This window comes from Lepeophtheirus salmonis, chromosome 1 (assembly GCF_016086655.4).
Source record: "Lepeophtheirus salmonis chromosome 1, UVic_Lsal_1.4, whole genome shotgun sequence".
Lineage (NCBI taxonomy): Eukaryota > Metazoa > Arthropoda > Copepoda > Siphonostomatoida > Caligidae > Lepeophtheirus > Lepeophtheirus salmonis.
Window position 1 is genome coordinate 25834787 of NC_052131.2, and position 23723 is coordinate 25858509.

At 31.2% G+C, this 23723-nt stretch overlaps 1 protein-coding gene across 7 annotated transcripts in view; it reads left to right on the forward strand.

Annotated features, from left to right (window-relative positions):
- The window catches only part of LOC121122282 (protein unzipped), a 301683-nt gene extending 294456 nt beyond the window's left edge, over positions 1-7227 (forward strand). For 6 of the 7 annotated variants that reach the window (XM_071890018.1, XM_071890016.1, XM_040717286.2 and 3 more), the window contains exons 2-3: positions 5104-6016; positions 6081-7227. In XM_071890018.1, the coding sequence (XP_071746119.1) occupies positions 5246-6016; positions 6081-6689 (1380 nt within the window). In that variant the 5' untranslated portion in view covers positions 5104-5245 and the 3' untranslated portion in view covers positions 6690-7227. Of the gene's footprint in view, positions 1-3104; positions 3189-5103; positions 6017-6080 lie in introns of those variants that run through there. The other variant, XM_040717290.2, reaches the window with a different exon arrangement.
- Positions 7228-23723: the final 16496 nt, after the last annotated feature.

Sequence of the window (23723 nt, forward strand, 5' to 3'; positions counted from 1 at the left end):
ACTGAATTTTTTTTAAATCTATGGCTGTATTTTAGAAATTAAATATATTTAAACATACAGGAAAAAATCATATTCATGCCAATGGTAATTATATGGGTCTTAAAGGTATTATAAATTAATGACGAATTTCTGCATTTGTTTTAGAATAGCTTCTTAGCACAAAAAAAGGAGAATAACCTGGGGGGGAGACATTTTATGTATCGTAAATAGAACGCATCGAATGGCATATTTCCCTTCATATTACACTTTAAATTATATATTAACATATAAAAATCACTTTAAAATATTATTCAAATGAATTTAATTTTTATTTTAGATTCATTTAATTTTTTACTTAAACGATGAAATAATTTCAAAAATAGGCCTTTTTCACAACTTTAAAGCCCATGAGTCACACCATTTCTGAAAACTGTAAAAAAACATTCATACCCTTAATACCCAAAAGCATAAGAAAAAATACAAAAACATAACAATATCAGATCTAATATACCTTACTCAAAAGAAATCCAAAAGTATGGAGCAACGTAGCTCTATAGATAACGCACATGGGAGAGGTCATTATCTTGAACTCCATGTGCGACGGTTTGATTCCCGTTTCCTCCTAGAAAGGGAAATATAACTAATGTATATTGACTTCAAAACAAATCCTAGGTCAGATGGAGTCATTGTAATTATATAATGTGACTTATACTTAATCATTGCAACTCCATCCTACCAATTAAAAGAACATTTAAAAAAAGTAACCAAAGATTATAGTTTTTGTATTGGGTCCATAAACAGCACATTTCTTTACCCACCTGCTCTGCCTTTTCACTTTGGCTGGTGTGATACTGAAGAATGTATCAAATTTCCTCTATTTTTACTTTCATTTCAGAGAGCAATAAGACACAACTGGCTTCGCCAAACTATAAATTGACTTTCTTTAAATTGTACACTTAACCTTTAAGAGTACTTTAAGCTTTTTTTGATGCAATGTATCAAATTTGTCTGATATAGCTCGCTAACGACATCTACCAAAAACGCTCAGAACTTTTTACTTAAACTAATGTATTTTTAATTATTGAATTATTTTTCCCGTTTTCCCTCTCTTCTATGACCTCATAAAAGTTTATACATAAATATTGTAAAAGGAAAGTAAGGACCCAAAGCACAGCATACTTATATGACATCGGGGATGTTTTAAAATTATTTTGTGTAGAAAGTCAATATTTGATCAATGCCTACTTATTTTATGGATCTTTTTAATATAACAAAGGAGTCAACTCTAAAAATAGGCTAATTTCATCCAGCAGTTTTGCTGTCTATACGTCTCAGACATAGAGAGGAAAGTATTTATATATATATATATGTAATTAACTTCTTTTTTTAGTGAACTCATGACCGTGTGTCCATCGACAAAAGGATTTATTTTTTCCAAAAATAGTAGGGTCATATAAATATCTTATTAAACTTAAAAGCAATATAATAGTTGAGAGGAAAATTGTTCCCTTGTGTGCCTAATGGGATAATTGAGCCCTATTAAACGTTGAAGAATAAGTTATTATTATTATTATTACAAGGAGTATGTAGAAGGGATAATAAATGGCCTTTATAAAGGCTCTCTACTTTGTTTTCTCTCTCTCTATCATTTTTATCTAATTATCCATATTTTGCGTATTACTAGATGATGTCAAACTATTGTTTGCATGTTCACTCTCTCTAAGTAATGCATACGTACGACCTTGATTTGATTTTATATAATGTGTTGTGTAGGAGATGGAATATTGTACAAGTTGTACCTTGTACTGTAAGCTTAGTATTAGTGATGAAAATCTGGTGAATTTGTAGCTTGCAAGGTTGATTTTGGGTTTTTTGTGTTTAATATACTCATTATACACACGATCTTCCTCATTGCTTTTAGTACAACTTTCTTCCCACTTTCTAACATAACTTCATTTTCCAAAGAGAAATCAAAGAAGTTTTATAAGTCAAAAATGTTTTTTTTTATTTTTTTTTGGTTTGATAATGATTGTACACCTTTGAGATTTATTTTACGCAGTTTTACAAATTATCATCAATATAAACATTCTCCATACACATAATAAACTGAGCAGTTGGCATTTTAATAGTTGATTCTTTTGTTCTGATTGGTTATAAAATGACCTGAAATAAGTAAAGTGTTAGGTCTTAGATTTTGAGTTCAAGTTAAATATTAAGTCTTTCATTTTGAAATCAAATCTTAAGTCCTCAATTTACAGACTTGAGTCCAAGTTTCCACATTTTATAATTCTATAAAAAAGACAAACATTACATTATTTTTGAATATCTTAAGTAATTAGCTTAATACATTCCAATACATTATAAAAGAATTATATAGATAAAAGATTAGTGTATTAATTTCATCTTAACAGTTGTAAAAATCCCATCTATTATTAAAAGAAAGAATATGATAGATTCATGGAGAAAAAATATATATAAAGGAGATAAGTTCATAAATAAAGAATTAGCAGAAAAATATTTTCATTAATGTAAATTTTCCAAACCAAAGAATAATTTAAAACACCGAACAGTCAGTTCCGCCTGATTGTTTGATTTGGTTTGGATTCTGTGGATTTTTGAATAGCAATATGTAGTCTTAAGTAAGCTTATTATAATATTAAAATCACACAACTTCGATTCATGTCAATTTGAAATTGATATTCAAAGGGGTCTCCCATCAATTGGTCGAAACATTTTTTTTATGTAATCTTTGATCAAATTTTTACCAAACTCCTGTGGCTCAATAAGAAAAAAACCATTTAAAACAAAGAAGTTCATTTTAAAATAAAACATTATACTATATGGAATGCAGAAAACTATTCGATAATTTCTAATTATATTGATTTTAGTTCAAGATTATTTTTGTGTTGACGCAATGTATATTTATTTATCTATGTATTGTAAAAATGCATAAGTTTTACGACGGAATAAAATATTTATTTTATATCTAATATACCACACAATATCTTTTGGTCAAAATAGTATCAAAACCTTGCATAACTTGAAGATGATATAATGCAAAAAAAAAAATTCCATGAATAAATATTTTTAGTAACGTTGAGTCACATATTGACAAAATTCCAAATGTATTTGAATTCAAGAGATATTGTGTATTTTTTTAGTGTAGGATTCGAGTTATAACTATCAAGTTTCGTCAAGTTGGATTAAAGGTATTTTCATTTTGAGTTTATACAATTCCTGTCCAAAAATGAAGTCAGTTTCAAAACTTAGCACCAATTAATTTGAATCAAATATCTCCCGCCCAAAATAGGACAAAAAATGTTTTAGCCAAAATGTAGAAACAGAGATATAGATGTCAATTTTGTTTATTTTTGACCTGGCTCCCTTTTTCGGAATTTTTTATCTAAAGAATGAATTTTCTTTTTCTCGGCTGTTATTGTTATCCTTCTCTCCCACGAATATTGAAGCTGATAGAACGAATCGTCATGACGTATAAGCTGTTCTCCTCCAAAACATTATTCAGATTGTTAGGATTACCAAATTGTTTTTGATTTCTTTCTTTAACATGCCCAAAATAAACACGATTTTCATCACTAGATTGTACAAATAGTCACCTTTACCAGTGCTCAAAGGGTTCAAAAAGTTACGGAGAGGAGCATTTTTATGACATGCAGATTAAAAGCTAGACATCCTAGACTGACCTTTAACAACTCCAATCCGGCATTCACACTGTAAAAAAATAGAAAGTTTATTTTAGACCGACTTCTGAATCCTCTACGTGATTTGATGTACCGGGTGGCCCATTGAAACTGAATACTTACCAATTCAATAATCAATTAAGGTTGAGGGATTAAAATTAATTCATACATCAATATATTAAAGATAAACAGTTAGTTACAAAATAGATCAAACTTGAGCTCTCTAGCTTATGTACAAGTCGAGAAAAGGAAACTTGAACGTGATCGATGAATTATCATTCGCGCACTCCCAGCAGTTGGGCGTCTCCCAGACCAAAATCTACGTTGTCACCAAATCCGAAACGTTGGAGATGAAGCAGGCATCTCTCAAAAAGGCCAAGCTGAACCTGGAGAAGTGAAAGAAAACAGCTCAGGCCAATCCCCTTAATACAATAAGGGCCCATGCAAGAAATATGGGGATTTTTACACTAGAATGTCGAAAGAGCTGTCAAAAAGTTGCTGGAAAGAGCCTGATGAGGATGGAGAGATCACTTTTTACACCATTAATGGAAGAAACCTATCTGCAAAACTCTTTTGAACTTTTTTTGATACTCTTGGGCCATCTATTGCCCTGATGCCAACCCAAATACTACACCTTTTGGGTGCATGTTGAGGGTCACCCCTGTAGTGTCCGTCATCCAAAAACCGAGGCCCTCAAATCTACTTTCAGACAACACTGGGATGCCATGGCAGAGTAATGCATATCTTGTGGGTACCAGGCCGCCCGCCTGGAAACTATCATTTTCATACAAACATACGAATAGAATTTGCTGTATTAATATAATTCACTTTATCTTCTGATTTTGATGATAACATTTTCATATAAATACAAGAATTTATGGGACTATAAAAAAAATTCCCACCAAATATAGGACAAATAAATTTATAAAGAAGAATTTATTAATAAATTTGTATAAATAACTCGAGATGAGATTAATCACTGCTTGAATATTTATCGTTCGAATTCATTTGAGTATTTTCAATAACTTTTTGAGCGAGTTAGTGTCATTTTTCGAATATTAGTAAAAAAGTTAATTTTTTATCGAGCTCTACTAATACTCGAATCTAACACTACTATTAATTAACAAATTTTATATGTTAGCATTAATATTAATAAATGAAAGCTTTCACTTAATTCTTTTATAACAAGGAATTCTTTATAATACAAAAATATAATAACGATCTAACAAAGAAGAGGGTTTTGAATGAATGTTTGGATCAAGATCCTTTGTATATATTGTACAAGGTACATTGTGATGACAAACTAGGAGTCATTCTACAAAATATTTACAATAGATATTTATTATAATATATATGAAGGGAAAAAAATATAAATAGATTCCCTATTTTCAATGACTATTTTATAACTTTTCCATTTTTCTTTTAGATGATAGAGATGGAAGATTCTAGAATGATAGCCATGACACCGATCACTATGAAAGCAACTTAGATTAAAACGACAACCATTCATATAAAGAAACAATTATTTATCAAACACTTTTATATAATTATTGACAGACAATCTCAGAATGCTCCGAACTCTACAACCCCTTCAAATGATACTTTTATTTCTGTCTCTGACCTTATTGGTCAGAGACACACATGGCGGCTCTCATGCCTCTATCAAATCCATATACGGACAGCTCGTCACCTCTTCTACACTCCGATGGAAGTCTTTATCCAATGATAAAATCCCTCCTGAGGCTGTATATGCTGGAACAGGAGATAAAAAGACCGTGATTTGTCGTTCAGAACATCACGGATCCCTTCTTGTGGGACAGACCGTTCCTGTTCTGGGAGGGTGCGGTGTGGGCTTTATTAATAAAACCTATCGGAAAAAGAAATATGAGCTTCTTATCAATATTGATATGGCAGCTCGGTTGGAGTGGCGTGCCTATAATCGCTACTCTGGTGTTCCTGAGGGCTCTGTTGCAGGTCTGGATGCTTCTACAGGGAGTAATCAGATCTTTATTGGCCGACATCTGACTACAGAGGGGCTTTATCTCCCTGGTGTTGTGGATATTCCGCAGGGATCCTATGAGTTTGGAATACTGCGCGTCTGGGATGTAAAGGGTGGAGTTCATGAATTTAATTCTGGGGATGTTCTCGTTGAGATTGAACCAGAAAGCTATGAGTTAGAATTAGAGCTCACTGATAGAAAGCCAAGAAAGTCCAGTCGGGATGTGGCTCTTGTTCAGTCCTCTCTCTTTAGATTCGATGAAGGAAGGGAAGGGAATAAAGAGGCTCGACTTCAAAAAGTTCTTTCATACGAGTATGAAAAGTCTGAATACTACGGACAGGTGAGTGACTGATGTCTTTTTATCTCTATTTAAATAACCTAAATTTCCTTATTTTCCTTTGCAGATTCCTGGTATGATACGAGCTCTTCCGACGAACGTTCGCCTCCCTAAAGGTCAAATCCAATCTGTTCTCTGGGGCCTACCCGAGAAATCCATTCAACAAGAGACACTCATGGTGGGACATGAATTGGAGCCCTACAGTGCCGTGGATGTCGCCGTTGTGGGAGTGCGCATGACAGAAGAGGAGCCCTATGTGGCCACCCTCACATCCGTGTTCTCTGATGGCTCACGGATGACACGGAGAGTAGATGGAATCCTTCAAAGACGTTATTTGGATAATATCCGACCCGAGTATAGTCGGATATACCAAATAAAGGACTCTTCCAAGGTTGACAGTGAGGGTGAATTCGCGTCACCCTCTGCCTCAAAAGACACTAGTAGTCCATTGATTGGGAATGAAATCATGCTCTCAGATCAAGAAGACACTCATTCAGCAGCCTCTTCTGCTTCTTCTTCTGTATCAATCCTGGATAACACTTTACCAACCAACAGCGGACACTCAAGTGCCTCCTCGCCTATCCAAGGAGGGGCGCTTTATTATCTGCCGATAACCCTTCTTTCTGGACATTTAATTTTACTTCACACTCTTTCAAGCATTCAAATTTATATATAAATCATGAACAATATACATATATATTTTTTCATTTAGTATTCGAAAGCTCCTCTATGAGGAAAAAGAGGGGGGGGGGGAAACTACAAAAATTCCCTTTTTTCCTAACTTTTATTTCATTTTCAAAATTGACCAATTTCTATTTTTTTTTTTTTTAATCTTTTATTATTTTATATCCACATGAATAACAATATTTTAGAAATACATTGAAGGCGCATATATATTTTAAAAAAATTGTACCTCACGGCACTTAGGTGCCACTGCCTTGCTCCTTCCTCCTTCTCCTCATCCTTCAATCCAAAACCCCTTTTCCGGTTTCGAGAAAAAAAACATATTGTATACATAAAAATAAAATAAAATATACAAAAAATTGGTTGTCGAACTAAAGAATGAAAAATCAAATCATATATTATTATTACTGTTTGAATATGAAAATCTTATTATTACTATATTTTATCTTAATGTTTTAATTGATTAATGATACATACTTTGTATTTGGTATTAAACGAGAAAAAAAGTAGAAAAATTAAAAAACAGAAAATTTATTTCATTTATGGGGGGGGGCGATATTCGCATAACAATGCGGGGAACAAATAGGGGACGTCCAAATTTCATAATGCCAACAATAATGTTGAATCACAATAAGAGGGAAGGTCAAAATTATTTCGAAAAATAAATAATTTTCCTGTCTCTGATAATGTATTCTTGCCTCGATCATCCCTTAAGGAGAAGGTCCAGGGGATTCTTCGGGGTTTTATATATATATTATTTTTGAGTAGAGAGGGAGGAAATTTGGGCTTTGTTCTTGGAAATTTTTGGAAAAAAAGTGAAAGTGGAAGAAATAAATTACTTTTCAAAGTCCACTTTGACCACTATTTTTCTTCAGTTTTTTTTTCATTTTTAGTATGGTTAGAACAGTATAAACATTTTTTCATCATAAATTATTTAAAATAATGTATGCCCGACAAGATACTTGTAAAATTTAATCTTAAACTGCTATTTTCTTGATTTTTAATCCAGCCATTTTGATATTGTAAAATTTAAATAATCGGAACTGAATCAATACTTTACAGGAACTTTTTTAATCGCAAGTTCGTACAATAAATAAGTTAACTAAAAGTTTTAAGTCTAGATATCAAATAAAATACATAAGCTACACTCCACCCTATGAAAAATCGTATAACATGAATATATGTCATAGTATGAACGAACTCGTTAACAACTAGAAAAATTATTGTTAAACTCAATATATAGTGTTATATAATTTATAAACATACTATAAAAAACGTGATATGATGGGAATATATGGAGACTCAGAATACTTTGTAACACTGCATTATGCGAAATCCGTAGATGTTAAAAGCGCCTTATGTGGGGACCTCCTGTATTTCTAGCCTTTCTCGACAAGTTTTGTATACAATCAGAAAAAAGAGCAGATTTGGTTTGACGTATGGCCAAAATCTTATATTTACAGTCTAAAAGTTGCAAAATAAAAAAAAGTCAAAACTGGTTTTTTTCTTCTTTTGTGCTTCATATAAAATTCCAGAAATTTATGACCATCGCTTAATATTGTACCATTATTAATGTATTACTTTCTGTATTTTTCTTTCTGAGATACAGATGTGGCCATCCATAATTTGCAGGAAATAGTCGTAATTGGTATTTCAACATGAAAATGCGGGAAATCTGGGCATCTCGTCTTAATTTTCTATTTTTATAGTAAATATCATTTGATATTTGTAACTTATATTCTGCATTTCCCCTTTAAGATACTTTCTGTCCCCTGCAACGAAAAATAAATCTATGTCAATCGATGAGACTTGACAATACTCAAGAAAGCAAGAATGATTTTGGTCAAAGTTGATTCGGGATTTTATTTATATTCTACCACGACGAATTATTGTTCATTTCTATCAAAAAACTATTCAGATAAATACCTTTGAAGGACTCGCAAATGGCACTTAAATTACCTATATTCATCGTCAAGATGAAAGATTTTATTATTTAACCCGTCCTTAACGAACATTATTTTTATACGTAGTTAATTGGACTTGAGTAAAAATATAATTTTTCAGCGAGATTGACAACTTTATAGACAGTCGACATATACTCAAAATCACGCTACATAATTTTTCAATATTTTCCTAACTATTTCATTCATTTAGCAACCGTAAAATAAAGGCATTATTTTGAAATTTAATCTGTAAAACATGAAATTGGAGTATCAAAAAGATATAATGTGCGATTATTATATTTAAAACATTATAATTGGAATTTTGATAATAAATTTTATGAAATATAAATTACCTTTAACAAATTTTAGATACTAAAATATATTAATTAATTTTAATGAGATAGAATATGATAAATAGTAAGATCAGCTGATATTACATAAATTCCGGGAGAAAATGTTATAAATTACACAGCAAGGAAGAGTTTGAGTGTTTTGAGAAATTCCTTACTATCTTCATCAGAAAAATGGCTACAGTATATCATACTTTCCGGTACTCTGGAAGTAAGCGCGATTTTTTTTATTTTTTTTTTTGAGATAAACACAAAAGTTTATCACGTATGTCCGCGTATCGGTTGTTCCTTGAGAAGGAAATATATATTATGTATAGTTTACATACTCGTACAGAGATGTAAATCAAATGGTGTTTTTAGCTAACACGTTTATTTGTAATTTTGAATCTGGATTTTTTCTTTTTTTCATTTGTAGTTGCCTTCATTATTCAATTCATGAGTAGTGAACATCCTTTCATAAATAGATTCAATTATATTCATAAAACCTAATTGAACATTCGTGTGTGCTCATAAAAAGATCACTGAGGATTTGTTGCAGAGTTATAATTCTAAGTCCTTGGACTCAGAGTAGAATGGGGGGGTCGACATCGGAGAAATTCCACCAAATGTCCTTGTTTATTTTATTTTATCTTTCCTCTCTTGTCACCGCTTATTGTAGCTGATCTGATGGAATGTCATGAGCATTATTCTTTCTCTCTTCCAAAAAAAAGTTCAAATTGTCAAAGTTACCATGCTGATTCTCATTTGTGTTTTTAAACATGCCATTGTACAAAGAATTTTCAACACTAATAATGTATATGGACTTCAAAGACGATTCCTAAGTCCAATGGAGTAATTCTACACTTGTAATACTATAATGTTTAGATTTACTTTATCAGTGCAACTCCATTTGACTAATTAAAGGAACATAATTTCTTTTTAAATGTAGCCTTTATTGTAAATTTTAAAAAGCCGTTTTCACATCTCCATATTTCATTTTGTACCATTTTTATGGTAAACTTTTGAAACAAAAGTTGTTAACTTAACAATTTTCTACAGTTTTTATGCATGATGCCCCCTCCATCAATAGTGATGGCTTCAATATGGGGACGAACATCGATATTCGGGTAAGAAGTATTATTCCTCTTTCCCTTCGAGACGCACCAAACACCGAAGTCCAGGGGGTTATTATCGGTTCTTGAGTCCAGAATTCTACTGAATAGAAGGCAGCCATGTCTCCCTGCATAAATTCTGCATGCATGTGCCAGGCGCCGTCTTGGATCAACATATAGTTGCCCATGGGAGACGTGCTCTTCAACGAAGGCAAGAAATTGTACTTGGGACCATGTACTCGACGTCCGTGTTGACTTTCTTGTCAGACTTGAAGAAGTAGGAAGGCATTTTGATGCCATCAGACGCTATGACGCCGAGGACTATGGCCTGAGCTGCACGTTTGGTCCTAAAGGTTACCTTGACCTGAGATCTATAAAATCCAAGAAGTGATCACTTCTCCTGTTCAAATCTTCTTGTTGGTGATCTACTGGTGAGTGGAGAAGATCACACACCCTCGGCCGCTTTGCTTGTTGCTCAAACAAATTGCAGTTTTATTGTCGACTATTTCAAATGGCGTCAAGTACAAAATTATTGGACTTTTATAACTTAGGTTAGACGGCCCGAAAGATTATTCTAATTTTTGAGTCCTCATTTTCATCCTAATGATCCTCATTGGCCAAGAAAAAAAAGCTTAAAAGGGAATAATATCTTCTCCAAATATAGTCTCATAAACAAAATGAAAGTTCTAAATGACGGTAAACATTATCTGGTACATTTGAATTTATTGCAGATTCATCCGTAAAGAACCGTAAAATGACATTTTATAAAGGATATATAAAATAAATAAGACAATTATCTTTCTTTTGACTTTTGTTCAGTATTGATTTTATGTTAACTCACGACATTTCGTATATGGTAATAAAAAACCAGGGAACGAATAATTTCTTTATTTCTTTTATCAAATATTTTTGTAACGTTTTTGAAAAAAGGAAGTTGGTATTTTTATCACTTTTTTTTTATGTCATTTCCTTTACTGATTTACCGGATGAGCCCATCATCAAGATCATTTTGCAAAAATAAAAAAACAAGAAGAAAAAATGTACAAAAATAGGTGTGAAATATGACAAATTCCACTCTGACTTTTTTACTCTCAAATATTCATACTAACACAAAAATAATTAGTATAGGGGAGGGAGTAATAGAGAAAAAGAGAGCGCACCTAAAGTGGGTATGCAAACTAGACCTATATTTTGGAAAAATCCGCAAAATTATTTATCAAAATATATATATACTTTTTTTTTTTGAGGGAAAAAAATCAAATATTAAATTTTCTAATAAAAGCAAATGTTCCTTAATTTTGTGGTGGAAGGCTACATCCCCTCCAGCCCACCCCCTGCAGACGTCCCTGTAGAATAACTGAAGAAGCGTAGTAATTTACTAAAGATATACCTTAGAAAATTTATCATTTCATTTGACTAAATGTAAAATATTACAGTATTACAAATTGGAACCTGAATGTACTGAATTTATATAACCACATATATATTAATATGAAATTATTAAATAATTTGTCTTTCAGAATAGTTGCCTCATTTCAATACTATAAATATATTATAATATGGAGTGTTATGCCACCACGCTTGTCTATGAAGAAATGTTAAATGCTAGGCTGAGTATAGGGTAGGGATTTAAATTCTTCTTTGACTTTCCCAAGCGCGTTTATCTATCAATTCTGCAACACATAATAATTGATAATGGTAACCACGCAATTCTCAAGGCACTCAATCAATCATTATGATAAACAAAACCCAATAATGTACATAAGGCTTGAGTTCGGTGAAATGAAAAGAAAAAAGGAAAAACTGCATCTTATATAGAGTCATTCCATTTAAAATCACTCAACAACTAAGAGTTTAATGAAGAAACCAGGGTAGGTGCTAGAATTGTTTTTTGAAGTTTATTTATTTTTTTACTTTTCCGAAAAAATATGAGTTAACTATATTTTTTGAAAAAATGATTTGTGCGTTTTAAATTTTTCATAAAAAATAATATAAGGTTCTTTTGATAGATGATTTTGTTCATTTTTGATTGAATGACATTTTTGAGAGAGGAATGTTTTGTTTCATTTTTGCTTCTATTTCATTTTTTTTTTTTTTTTTTTTTTTTTCAAATCAAATCATTACTTAAATAATTTTAAATTATAAATACTATATTGCAGACAAAAAAATTCGTACGTGCTAAACTTATCTACGCACAGTATCTCAAAAGGTTATAAAAAAACTGAAAAAAAATTAAATTTGAAATTTGATAATGAATTGTATTAAAAATGGGGGGTTTTTCTCATAAAAAAACTTATTGTAATGTGTCAATTAATGGATTTGACGACTGTAAATTGAAGAACAGTAGCTCAATATCCATATTGAACGTTTGCGTCTACTTTGATTTTTACATGTTGTACGTCTAATTATTATTTTAAAGGGTCAACTCACTCGTATATTTCAAAGTAAGAAAAAAATATATTTGTCCACTCTGGTTTGGCTTATTAGTGCTTGGACTAAGTATTTGTCTTATTTTGGATTTTTTTTTTTTTTTAAATCAAAAATAAACTTTTTTTTAACAAAATTTCTAAAGTTCATAGCTATTCACAAACATTAAATTGTTTGGGGGGAAAACACCAAAATACCTAGCTATTTAAAGAAATTAAACTTTTGGGACAAAAATTTGGAAAATTAAATTTTTAGAAAATGATTTCAAATATTGATTTTTTTAGGAGAAAAAAAATACAAAATCCACTGTTATTCACAGAAAATTAAATTTTTTGGAAAAAAAATTCAAAAACTCATAGCCGTTCATTATAAATTAGTTTTTCCCTCTAATTTGTATAAAAAAATTTCATCCTGACCAAAAAAATTCTAATAAAAAGCAAAAACAAACCCCTCCAGCCCACTCCCTGAGCATGCCCCTTCCATTGCATGTTGTTCATTTCATTTAACTCAATGAAAAAGTATCTCTCTAACCCTTAAATTTTTTTCATTACCATATTTGAGTGAATTTAACCCTGTCCCCCGGCCACTGCACTAGTGCATATACTCATGAAAGGCAAATAGAAACAATGAGGGTGGTTTGCTCGGGAGTTACATGTGTAAGTTATCATTGGACTCAAATTAGAATTGAGGATCGAAAAACGAGTAATTCCATATGTAATGTCCTTTTTATATACGGATTAAGATACTTGTATATGTCATGCGCTTGCAGCTAATTTAATAAAACATCATAGCAGCTAACCTATTCTCTTCCCAAACATTCCTCAAATGACAGGGTTACCAAAGTAACATTTCTAAAGTGCTTGAAATTTACAATTCTATCTCTCAAATTTATTTATTTCTTTTTTAATATGGGAGGAGTAAAAAAGAAGAATGTTGTATGAAGAAAAAAAAAGTGTTCAACTAAAGTTAAAGAAACGTTCCCATTTATCATGTCATGACTCAGTTAATATCCATTAAATATTCATCACTACAAAATTTACTACATACGAGTACTACTACGCTACAAAGTACATTTTCATAAATTTACTTTCATAAAATCCAATAATATGTAACTAAACTTGGAACTAGGGTTGTGTTGACTCGAACAATAATATTGAACTCGGTTTGACAAGACTTGATTTGATGATTTTTCAACTCGACTCAAAAGGAGGTGAGTCCATTTTCAAATAAAAATAAAAAAAAAGTTAGTCGACTTTATTATTTTTTTAATTGGCTTAGTGATGTGTATCACGAAACCTCATCAAATGACGTTTTAGCTTTTTGTGACCCTGTGAGGTGTCACTAAGTGATTTTCTAATCTCTCACCATTTCTAATGAAGTTCTTCTAACAATTTTTGAGGAGACTGATTAACCATTAGTAGTGCCCTAACCATAAGAGTAATTTGTCTCCTCAATTTTTTGGGAATTTTTTATAGTTATTGTAATAAAAAATTCGTTTTAAAAAAAAAAAAAATTGCATAAACATGGTTATTTGTTTAAATTTAGTCTATTACAAAAAAATTTAATCTTAGAATGTCTTAAAAAAGTTTCCTGTTTGTTCAAAAGAAAAATCAAATTTTTACCTATTCAAGAAGAACATACTTCAAAATTTGTCAAAAAATCCTATTACATCCTCTAAGAAAAATCATTGTCCACCACAAAAAAAATATCTTGCGGATGCCCCTGATGACTTCACCATAATATAATTTGTCCCACCCCTAACTGCAAGTACATGACTGGAATGTTATATACCAAGGTTGTGTAACGATTAACATGATGTGACGGTTGTATAGTTCGTCAGCTGACTAGTGTTGATAAAAGGAACAAAATTCGCCCTAAGACTACATGAACAGTACACACTACAGTTGTCAGGAGGATATCAACTGTCATACCAAAATCGGTATGAAAATAAATGGTCGATATTTAGTCAAATGATAAAAATAAAGACCTAAAATATAGTTAAGATCAATTTGCATCCACTTAGAGTGGACAAAATCATCGAGTGCCAACAGCCCCCAATAATGTATTCAGTAGTAGTATTTATTGGTTGTTTTAATGGAGAGTCGTAAAGAACCACTCCAATCCGACCCTTTGCAATAAAAAATCTTTGAGTACATCAATGCTTACATGGGTTTCTGCAGGATGATTTTTTTTGTTGGGGATGTGGAAATGATGGGGTAGGACATACAATTCAGGTTTTTTTGTTTTCAAACGAATTTTTTCATATGTTAATCCATCTTTTTGCACCATAGAGTAGCTTTAGAAAAAAATATTCAATCTTTTATATAGGTTGGAATAATGTCTCTATCATAATTAATTTATGCAAAATAATGATTAATGCTTATTTTTAATCTTTAGTAACGAAATAATGAACTTTTTGCCTCCTTTCAATCATTAAACTAGATCTGCCACCGAAATATGACATCGTAGAACAATGAAATTTTACAATGGTTATTTTCTTAGAATATTACAATTTTTCCAAAGTAGCCATAATTAAAATGCGAAAAATGTTAAAAAACAAACCGCCCTATTTTTTGCACTACTATATAAGGATCGAATATACACTGATAAATGGGGAGTGGACCTGAGGTGCTACTTAACTAAACTTAACTTTTCCTGTTTTTCTAATTTATGGTTTCAAGTCAATCCAAAAATGACTCTATTCGGTTTGACCGAATCGATTCAAGTCGACACAACACTACTTTGAATAAGAAAGAAAATAACATACAAATACGGACAATTTTTTTCTTTTTTCTTTCATGAATTCTTAATGAAAAAAAAGAGAGAGAGAGGGGGGTAAATCCTTTCGATTGCAACTAGATAAGGTATAACATATACACACATAGGTATATAGTGAAGGAAAATACTATGATTGAACAACAAATTTATGTACCAAGGTAACTCCATGCTACGTATAAAAGTTGTTTTCTTCTTCTTGTTCTTTATTTGTGTCCTTCAACAGCACAAAACATTCTTATTTAATACTTGCAAATAAAGCTAATCCAATCATAAATGTAACCCGTCAACACAAGAGGGGCATTCCACAGCTAAATGTACAAATTTGCAATATAAAATAAATATCCAGATACAGATTTGATCTTATCTAGGGATAGACATTTTATTTTTTTCAATTATTCAAGAGTAAAATTTAAAAGAAAGGTTTTGTGTGGACATTTATTTATCAAAATCCTCTGAAAATAGTGATTGGCACAACTTTGATTCAATATCTGAGCCTTCAGCTCTAATAATTGCCTCAATACGAGGGCTAAATCCCTTGCAAAACTTGATTATGTAGTCAGATTCGAGATTGGTCCACTCCTTCTTGATGGAAGCATCTAGAGACTGGAAAGTCCTGTAAAGAGTAGCACAAACCCCTTTTCCAGACGCCCCTAGGTAGAATAGCCCAGGGGTTCTCATATGGGCTGTATTTTGAGGTCCCAAATGTATGGAAAGTTGTCTCTCAGTCTTAGCAATGCAATGACACGGAACTCTGTCATGAGTGAAAACAAAATTGTCCCCGAACTTTATTCTAGAACAAGGTAGCATTTTCTTATTCAGAAATTCGATGTAAGCATCTTCATGCAGCCATTCTTTCCTTTCTCCAAAAATGGGAAGGTAGACTTTGCCTATGCTGGCCATTAGATTTTTTGTTCTGAAGACATATCTCACTGAAGCTGAGACATGTTTTGCTGGTATGTAGCGGCTATTCTGTTTATTCAGATTAGCAACACTGTGAAAATGTTTTCATCAGAAAAGACCAAAACATTCCCTGAATTTGTGTTGGCCTTGGTAAAATTTAGAATCTTCTTTGCTCTTTGCAACCGTCTCAGATTGCTCTGTTCAGAGATAGGATTCCTTGTTGGCCTTTTCTATGATTTTGCACCAATGTCATTACGGATTGAAATTATTAAAATGTGTACCACTAGATAAGATCAATCCTGCTCTATGTGGATGTTCGATATTATCTTAGGAATAGCTTTTTTTAAAAGATAATGTAGATAATCAGTTGATAAAGTTGTCCTTCAAGCTATATTATGATACAAAATTATATTCTTAATTATAGTATATTATCTTTTGAGCAAAATCGCAAAAATAAATACAAATAAGACTGTAAATATGAGTAATATGAACAATTTGGTTGGTGTAATTTTGAAAAGACACCATTCCATTTTTTCAATTCCCCGTCTTTGAAATTATGTTTTATTTTTGCGAAATTTTTTAAAAGAAAAACAGCTTCAATTTATGTTAAAAAAAATAATTATTCGAAATCTTGGAGATATTAAATAAAAAATATGCTCAAACAGAACTTTTAAAAAATCAAAGTAAGGGAAATAGTCGAATAGATAAAGAACAGCTGAAATGGAAATATCAAAACTACAGGTCAAAGTAACAAAGTTGCTGAATAGGGGGCGGGGGGAATTGAACTTATAAAGGGGAAATTCAAATTTTAGTCGATTTTGAGTTACACCTTAAATTAGATTTTTCTACTAATAAAAAAATTGAAAGTAAGGAATTTAAATGTATAAATTTCAAGTCAGAATACGGGGAATACAAGAATATTTTCGTTTATTAACTGCGTACAATTTCAAAGAAAGTAGGGTAATTGTCGAATAGAATTAAAAAACTCAAAAAGTGTTTGGCAAAAAATGTTAATCATTTCATTTACACAGCAAGTATTTGATGTCGAAAAATAACAATTCAAAAATAAGGAATTGTAGATTATAAAAATTCAAATTAATGGAGTTTCTATATCAACTTTTAATTTATTAAAAGTAAAAGGGAGACACCCCTCCTCCCCCCCACACACACACACAAATCATACAAATACTCATAATGTGTTTTGAATTTTGGGAATAATTTATGGTCATAAATATATTGTGATTTTAATCATGTAGATATTGGCTGGTTTGGTTTTTTTCTGCTTTATATATTATAAAATGGATCGCCTATTTAACGTGAGCAATTCTCCATTGGACAAAAACAAGCATGGACTTGTGCAGTAAATATCATGCAGCCGCTGTTTAACAACAAATTTTGAGCCAATGCGCAGGTTGGACGTTTGTTTTTTCTTTTGGCAGCTAGCTAAAAGTGTTTTGAGTGAGTTAAAAAAATGAAACGAAATATTTATTTTGTTACTCAGAAAAGGCAGAGTATCTTTGCTTCTATACGCGGTGGACGAGAAAATGTTGAGATAAGAAACTGGTTGAGCCAACATACGTCTTTTGTCTGGAGAGTGAGGAAGAAAGTGGAAGAGTCTGGAGGTACGATCTTACTAAAATAAGAAAAAGAGCTCAATCTTTATATTTTTGGTCTGACATTACTGATAAAAATAAATGGTTTTATCATGCTCAAAATGTATATACAAATACTACTAAGTCACGCAACCTAACCAAGCTACTATTTAGGGTAAGGACTCAAAAATTCGAAAATTTTAAAATTCCTTTTCACTCCTACATATTTTTATTTTGTGCCATTATTTTAGCAAATGTTGGTAATTGAGTAATTTTCTACAATTTCTATTCAATATGTATCCCTTCATTCTGAATGATGGCTTCAATACAGTACAACAACAGGCCTTGATGAAGTCCGAGGACAAGTTGTTTCACTCCTCTGTGATCACTGCTTTCAGTGAGTTGACATTCGGATGCAAAGACTTGTTCGTCTTTCCCTCCAAGACGTGCCAATACAGAGAAGTCCAGAGCTCACGTCAGGTGATGACGAAGGCCAGAAGGCACATATGTTCTCTCACCTTCTTGGACTTTTGTACCTGTAATCCGTCTTGTGTAAACACATAGTTGTCCATGGGGAACGTGCTCTCCAATCATGGCAAGAAATAGTACCTGAGGACCTTGTAGTAGACGTCTGCATTGACTTTTTTATTAGCCTTGAAGAAGTAGAGAGGCATCTAGCTGCCGTTAGACGCTACAACCCCATGGACCATGACCTGATATTTGGTCCTGAAGGTTCCTCGACCTGAGCTCCTTATTCAACCAAGAAGCAATCATTTTTCCCCATCAGAACAGCTTCCACTGTGAAGATCTTCTTGTGGGAGATCGACTTGTACACGGAGGAGATCTCACACCATCTGCCGTTTTGCTTGTTGCTTGGACATTTTTGATACTACAAAAACAAACTAACATCAAATTATAGCTTTTTATCAGTTCTTTAGAATAGCACCGAGAACAAAATTGTCAGACTTTTAGAAGTGAGGTTAGACGGTTTCGAAGAGAATTCTAATTTTTGAGTCCTCATCCTGTATAACTACTCCACTTAGTCTAGAATATGCAGTTATTAGAGGGATAAAAATGTGTAGCCGGCTCTGCTACCATAGCCTCATTTTAATTTAAAAACGGTTCATTGAAAGTTTAAACGTGTCCAAAAAGTTTTAAAACATAAATGTTTGAAAAGTTTTTAAACGTGTTTGTAATATACAGACTTTATCAACTTTATACGCTTGAATCAACATTGTTAAATCAGCATTCTTTATTATCTTATTATATGGGGAAAACGCAGGATTATATACATTTTCTAAGCTAAAACCCTATAACTCAAGATCGTGTTGAATTAAAATAACCTTTAATTACGCTGTGAACAATTCCCAAAAATTATTGAATAGTAATTCTTATTTTGGGCATGAGCGTTGTTTAGTTATATTAGAATGTAAACAAAGCGATAGAGAGTGGTGCCGTGTTGTGGAAAAATTATTCAACTCCCTATGATGTGTACCCAACCTACACACCGTTACTAGAGATAGGACGGGCCGTGGATCAAGATACGAACTACCTGGGTACGGTAGATTATACTTGTATTATCTGATAAGATCCAAGACTTCGATCGAATATTTAGATCCAAGGTTTTTGCAAAAATTACCAAATATCTTTGGGCTTTTCCCCCCGTTTCTTTTCGCAGGAATTGTTGCTTGATATAATTAAGGCAATAAGATGAACAATATAAAAATTGGATTAAATATGTTTATATCTTTCCAAATGATGATTTTGCTTAAATACCTTTTTATCTTCAATATTCAGCCCCATTTCATATAAATAAAAAAATTCTCAACTTCTTAGAAAAGTGACATCATTTTAAGGACTGCTTTCTTGTCTGTTACATTTCTATATAACTTTGGTTCTAATACTAAAAATAAAGTGAATCTTGATTTGATTTATCATTAAGTAAGAAAAGAAAAGAAAATCAAATACAAATAAAGATTGCAAAAAAAATATTTGAAACGTTCAAATATGTCTAAGAAAACAAAAAGTAATAATAAGGAAATTATAACCATAAACTTTTGTTTACAAGAGACTATAATTGGATTTATTGAAAGGGAAAAAAAGTTCAAAAGAAATAACTTTATTGTGTTTTGAAAGAAAAGAAACGGAAAAAAATGATAAGTAAATTTAAAAAAAGTTTAAGTCCAAAATTAGTTTTGTGTTATTTTTCTATAATTCACACGACATTAATGCATTATTGTATCTCGCAACCTTTTTTTCTACCATAATGAAACGAAAAAGAGACCCAAAAATGAATGTTACATCGTATGTTATCAAAATGAAATGTAATCCTTGAGATTCCACAGAGACGAAAAAAAATGCTTACTTCTCCTTTCATCTACATAGTCTCTGTCTCGTCTTGGGAAAATACTTATAATATGATATTTTCTACGATATACTGTAAAAAAACCACATTTTTTATAAAAGTTTATACTATTTTTAACAAATACATCTATTTATGGTGATAAAAATGTGTGTATATTGAACATGTTAAAAAAAAAAGACCACCAAAAATCAAGATAGCAACCCTGACAATTAGAAGAATACTTTGGACGAGAGGAGAAGTTTAGATGTCATGACGTTTCATTATATGATGTATCAGCTACAATCAGTTGTGACAAGAGAAGAGGAGAAGAAGGAAATATACAAGGGCATTGGCAAGAACTTTTCCCTTCAATCCATAAGTCTACTCTGATTCCAACAATTATAATTTTGGAACAAATCCTCAAGATATCTCTTTCTGTCTTATATGAGGACACACGAATGTTTAATTAGGTTTTTACTATAACAGAATTTAGTAGAAAAGGAAGTTTACTACTCAGAACTTAAATAGTAATGGGAAAATCTTAGGTAACAAAAATTCAAAAAGTCAGGTTTACTTTCAAAAAAAAAAAAAAAAAAATTGGCAAAAAACTTCATATTTATTCTCAAAAAATTAAGTTTTTGGAAAAGAAATTCAAATCAAGAGCTGCTCACAAAAAAAAAATATTTTTTTCAGAAAAAAATTTTAACTATTAAATTTTTTGAAAAAGAAATTAAAAATCCATAGATATTCACAAAAAATTGAATACAATTTTTCTATTGAAAAATTCAAGTATTTAATTTTCTATTAAAAAACAAAAATTCATTAATTTTGGGGAAAGAGGCTACAGCCTTCCCCTGTGGACGCCCCTGAGTTATGTACGACTAGTAAATATTCTTTCAAAATCTCTAGTACACCTTGGAGTGCCTCCAAGTACCCCAAGGGGTATGCGTCCCCCCATTTGAGAACCACTGAGCTAACGAATCCCCGGATTTTTATTTTATATTAATTATAGCAGAGTGTGCCTATGTTGCAGGGCTGAATAAAGAAGAATGGAAACAAAGTATGAAGGTAGAAATGGAGAGAGGGATATAGAACGAGACTGAGGGCGAAGAAAAAAGTAGAGAGACAGATATAAAGAGAGATATAGAAAGAGAAAAGGGAAGGATCGTTCTTTATTTTTCTTTTTAATTTTCGTTAAAAAACAGCCTCATAATCACATCGGACACCCAAAAGTCATATCTATGTGGTTGGTTCTTTAATACATACATCAAATAGCCAAATTTAAGACTGACATGGTCTACCATTTTGGATTCCATGAAGGAAACGAAAAAAAACAAAAAAACACTTATAGATAGGTTTGTATCACATATCAAATTTAAGAATATGTTGTGTACATTATACAGGATGTAACTTGTATACGCATATTGTACAAGTTGGGACCAGAAAATAAAATAAAGTATTTTAAATGAAAAATTTAGAATATTTGTGATTACGAACATTTCATGGTATGATTCTTATATTAATGATGTAATTTGTTTTGTTTTTTATTGGAAATTACAAATGGATGAGTAAGTTCAAATAACCACGGTAATATTACTACTGAATATATAATAAGAACAAAAATTTTGTGTGTTTTTGACTGTCTGGGAGGACTAATTTATGACAACGAGCGTTTGTATCTATAGCTCAGCGTGGTTTGTTAAAAAAGAAAAGTGGAGTACATAATACTTGGACTTAGTGTGTGAGTTTTTTTTTTTTTTTTTTTTTTTGTTCTTGGGAACCAGAATAATATTGTGTTTTTTTTCCCCTTTTATTTGTATTAATCATTATTATTTCATTAAGCACATAATAATTTGCTTATTAATAAACAGAGATTAATACCTTAGATTTCTATGAGGAGATATCTTTTCATTTGAACAAATCAATATGAAAGAATTGTAATATATAATAGTTGATAATTGAAATGATTGATATTGTAATTAATTAAAAGATATACAAATCGTAACATGAATTTCCTCCCTTTCTCTCTCATAGCTTTTTGTAGCTAATGGAGCAAAGCCACCCTGTTCCCAAACATTCTTTAAACTGTCATGATTACAAGGTTAATGTTCAGTTTCTTTTTGTTACACATACCGGTAGGTCAAATGACTAATAACTCTATGCAAATATCGACAAGATTCATTTATTCTTTTCAATATATACATAGGATGTAGGTATGTTACAAAATGCCTATTTACGGTGCGCAAAAGTCTATCAGTGTTTTGGGGATCCCCATAAAAAGCTGGATTTAAATTACTTAAATGAGCAAAATTAATTTGGCGTTATTAATATTTAATGTAGATACATTTTTCATCTTATACCTAGTTTCAAAAAAAAATTCATAACGCTGCTTTGTTTAGTAGCACTATTTGCCTGAAAATAAATTATTTTTAAAATCGTCTTTAAAATTACAAATAAAGTATAATGGTTTAAATATAAGATATAATGGACATTATGACATTTATTTATCTAAAATATTAAAAAGTATATTACTAATTTGTTGATGCAAGGTACATACTTTTGAAATCGACATTAGCACTTTCAAACTTTATTACTGCGCAATATGGAAATACTTTATCTAAGTATTATTTTTTATTTTTTCAATTGCAGGTATTAAAAATAAACAACTTTGCAATTTTATTGTACTCTGTAATTCCTGAGAATTTCATTCAATTTTCTTGATGTTTAAGAAAGTTGTGTTGTTTTATTGAAATATCATATTAGATCACAGATTTCGGTGTAGGTTATAGCATCAACAGTAGGGAAAAAAGGGATTAAACTCTGATGATAAATTGTTCATAACTTCCTTAATATTTGAGCTAAAGACATAATTTTGGTATTAAAATGTAGTCTTTACCATTATCTATTAGATAAAAGAGTTTTAAAGGGAAAATTTTGAATTTGAAATTTTTGTGGCATACCTTTAGGATGTACGCCACATTGTAGCTATAAAGTAGGGGGATTTTATTGTCTGGTATTATTATGAAGGAGCATTGTATAGAAGTTCAACTTTATATTTTTGGGTGGATTGCCTTTTACCCACAATAAAAAAAATATCTATTCTTCTCTTGTCTTATAGTTTTTTTTTCTTTTAAAAGAAAAATACACCAAAAAAATATGTTGAAAGAAAGAAGAAAAAAATGTCTATCCCTAGTTGTAATTCAATAACAAGAAATCCCCTCCTAAGAATATATCTGAATAAAGTTTTTTGTTCATTCCTTTTGTAATTATATTACATGTGATGTAGTCATATTCGTAATCATCATACGAATAATGGCCAAAATAAAAGAACAACAACACCTTTCAAAGATGGGTTAATGAAAAGATTTTTAATCAGATAGATTTCTTTTCAAAAAAAATACAAAAAGGCCTAGAGAAAATTTTCCTTTCAATTAATGAAAAATCCAAGGAAAATAATACTTCCCTCCCGAATTAAAACTAAATACCTATTTTAAAGGTTTATCTTAATCATTTGAATCATTTTTGAGTAAAAAAGCGTCTCTAGTATTTTCGCCTTAGCTGAAGGGTTAATCTTAGCTAGTGTTTCATATTTTATTATTTT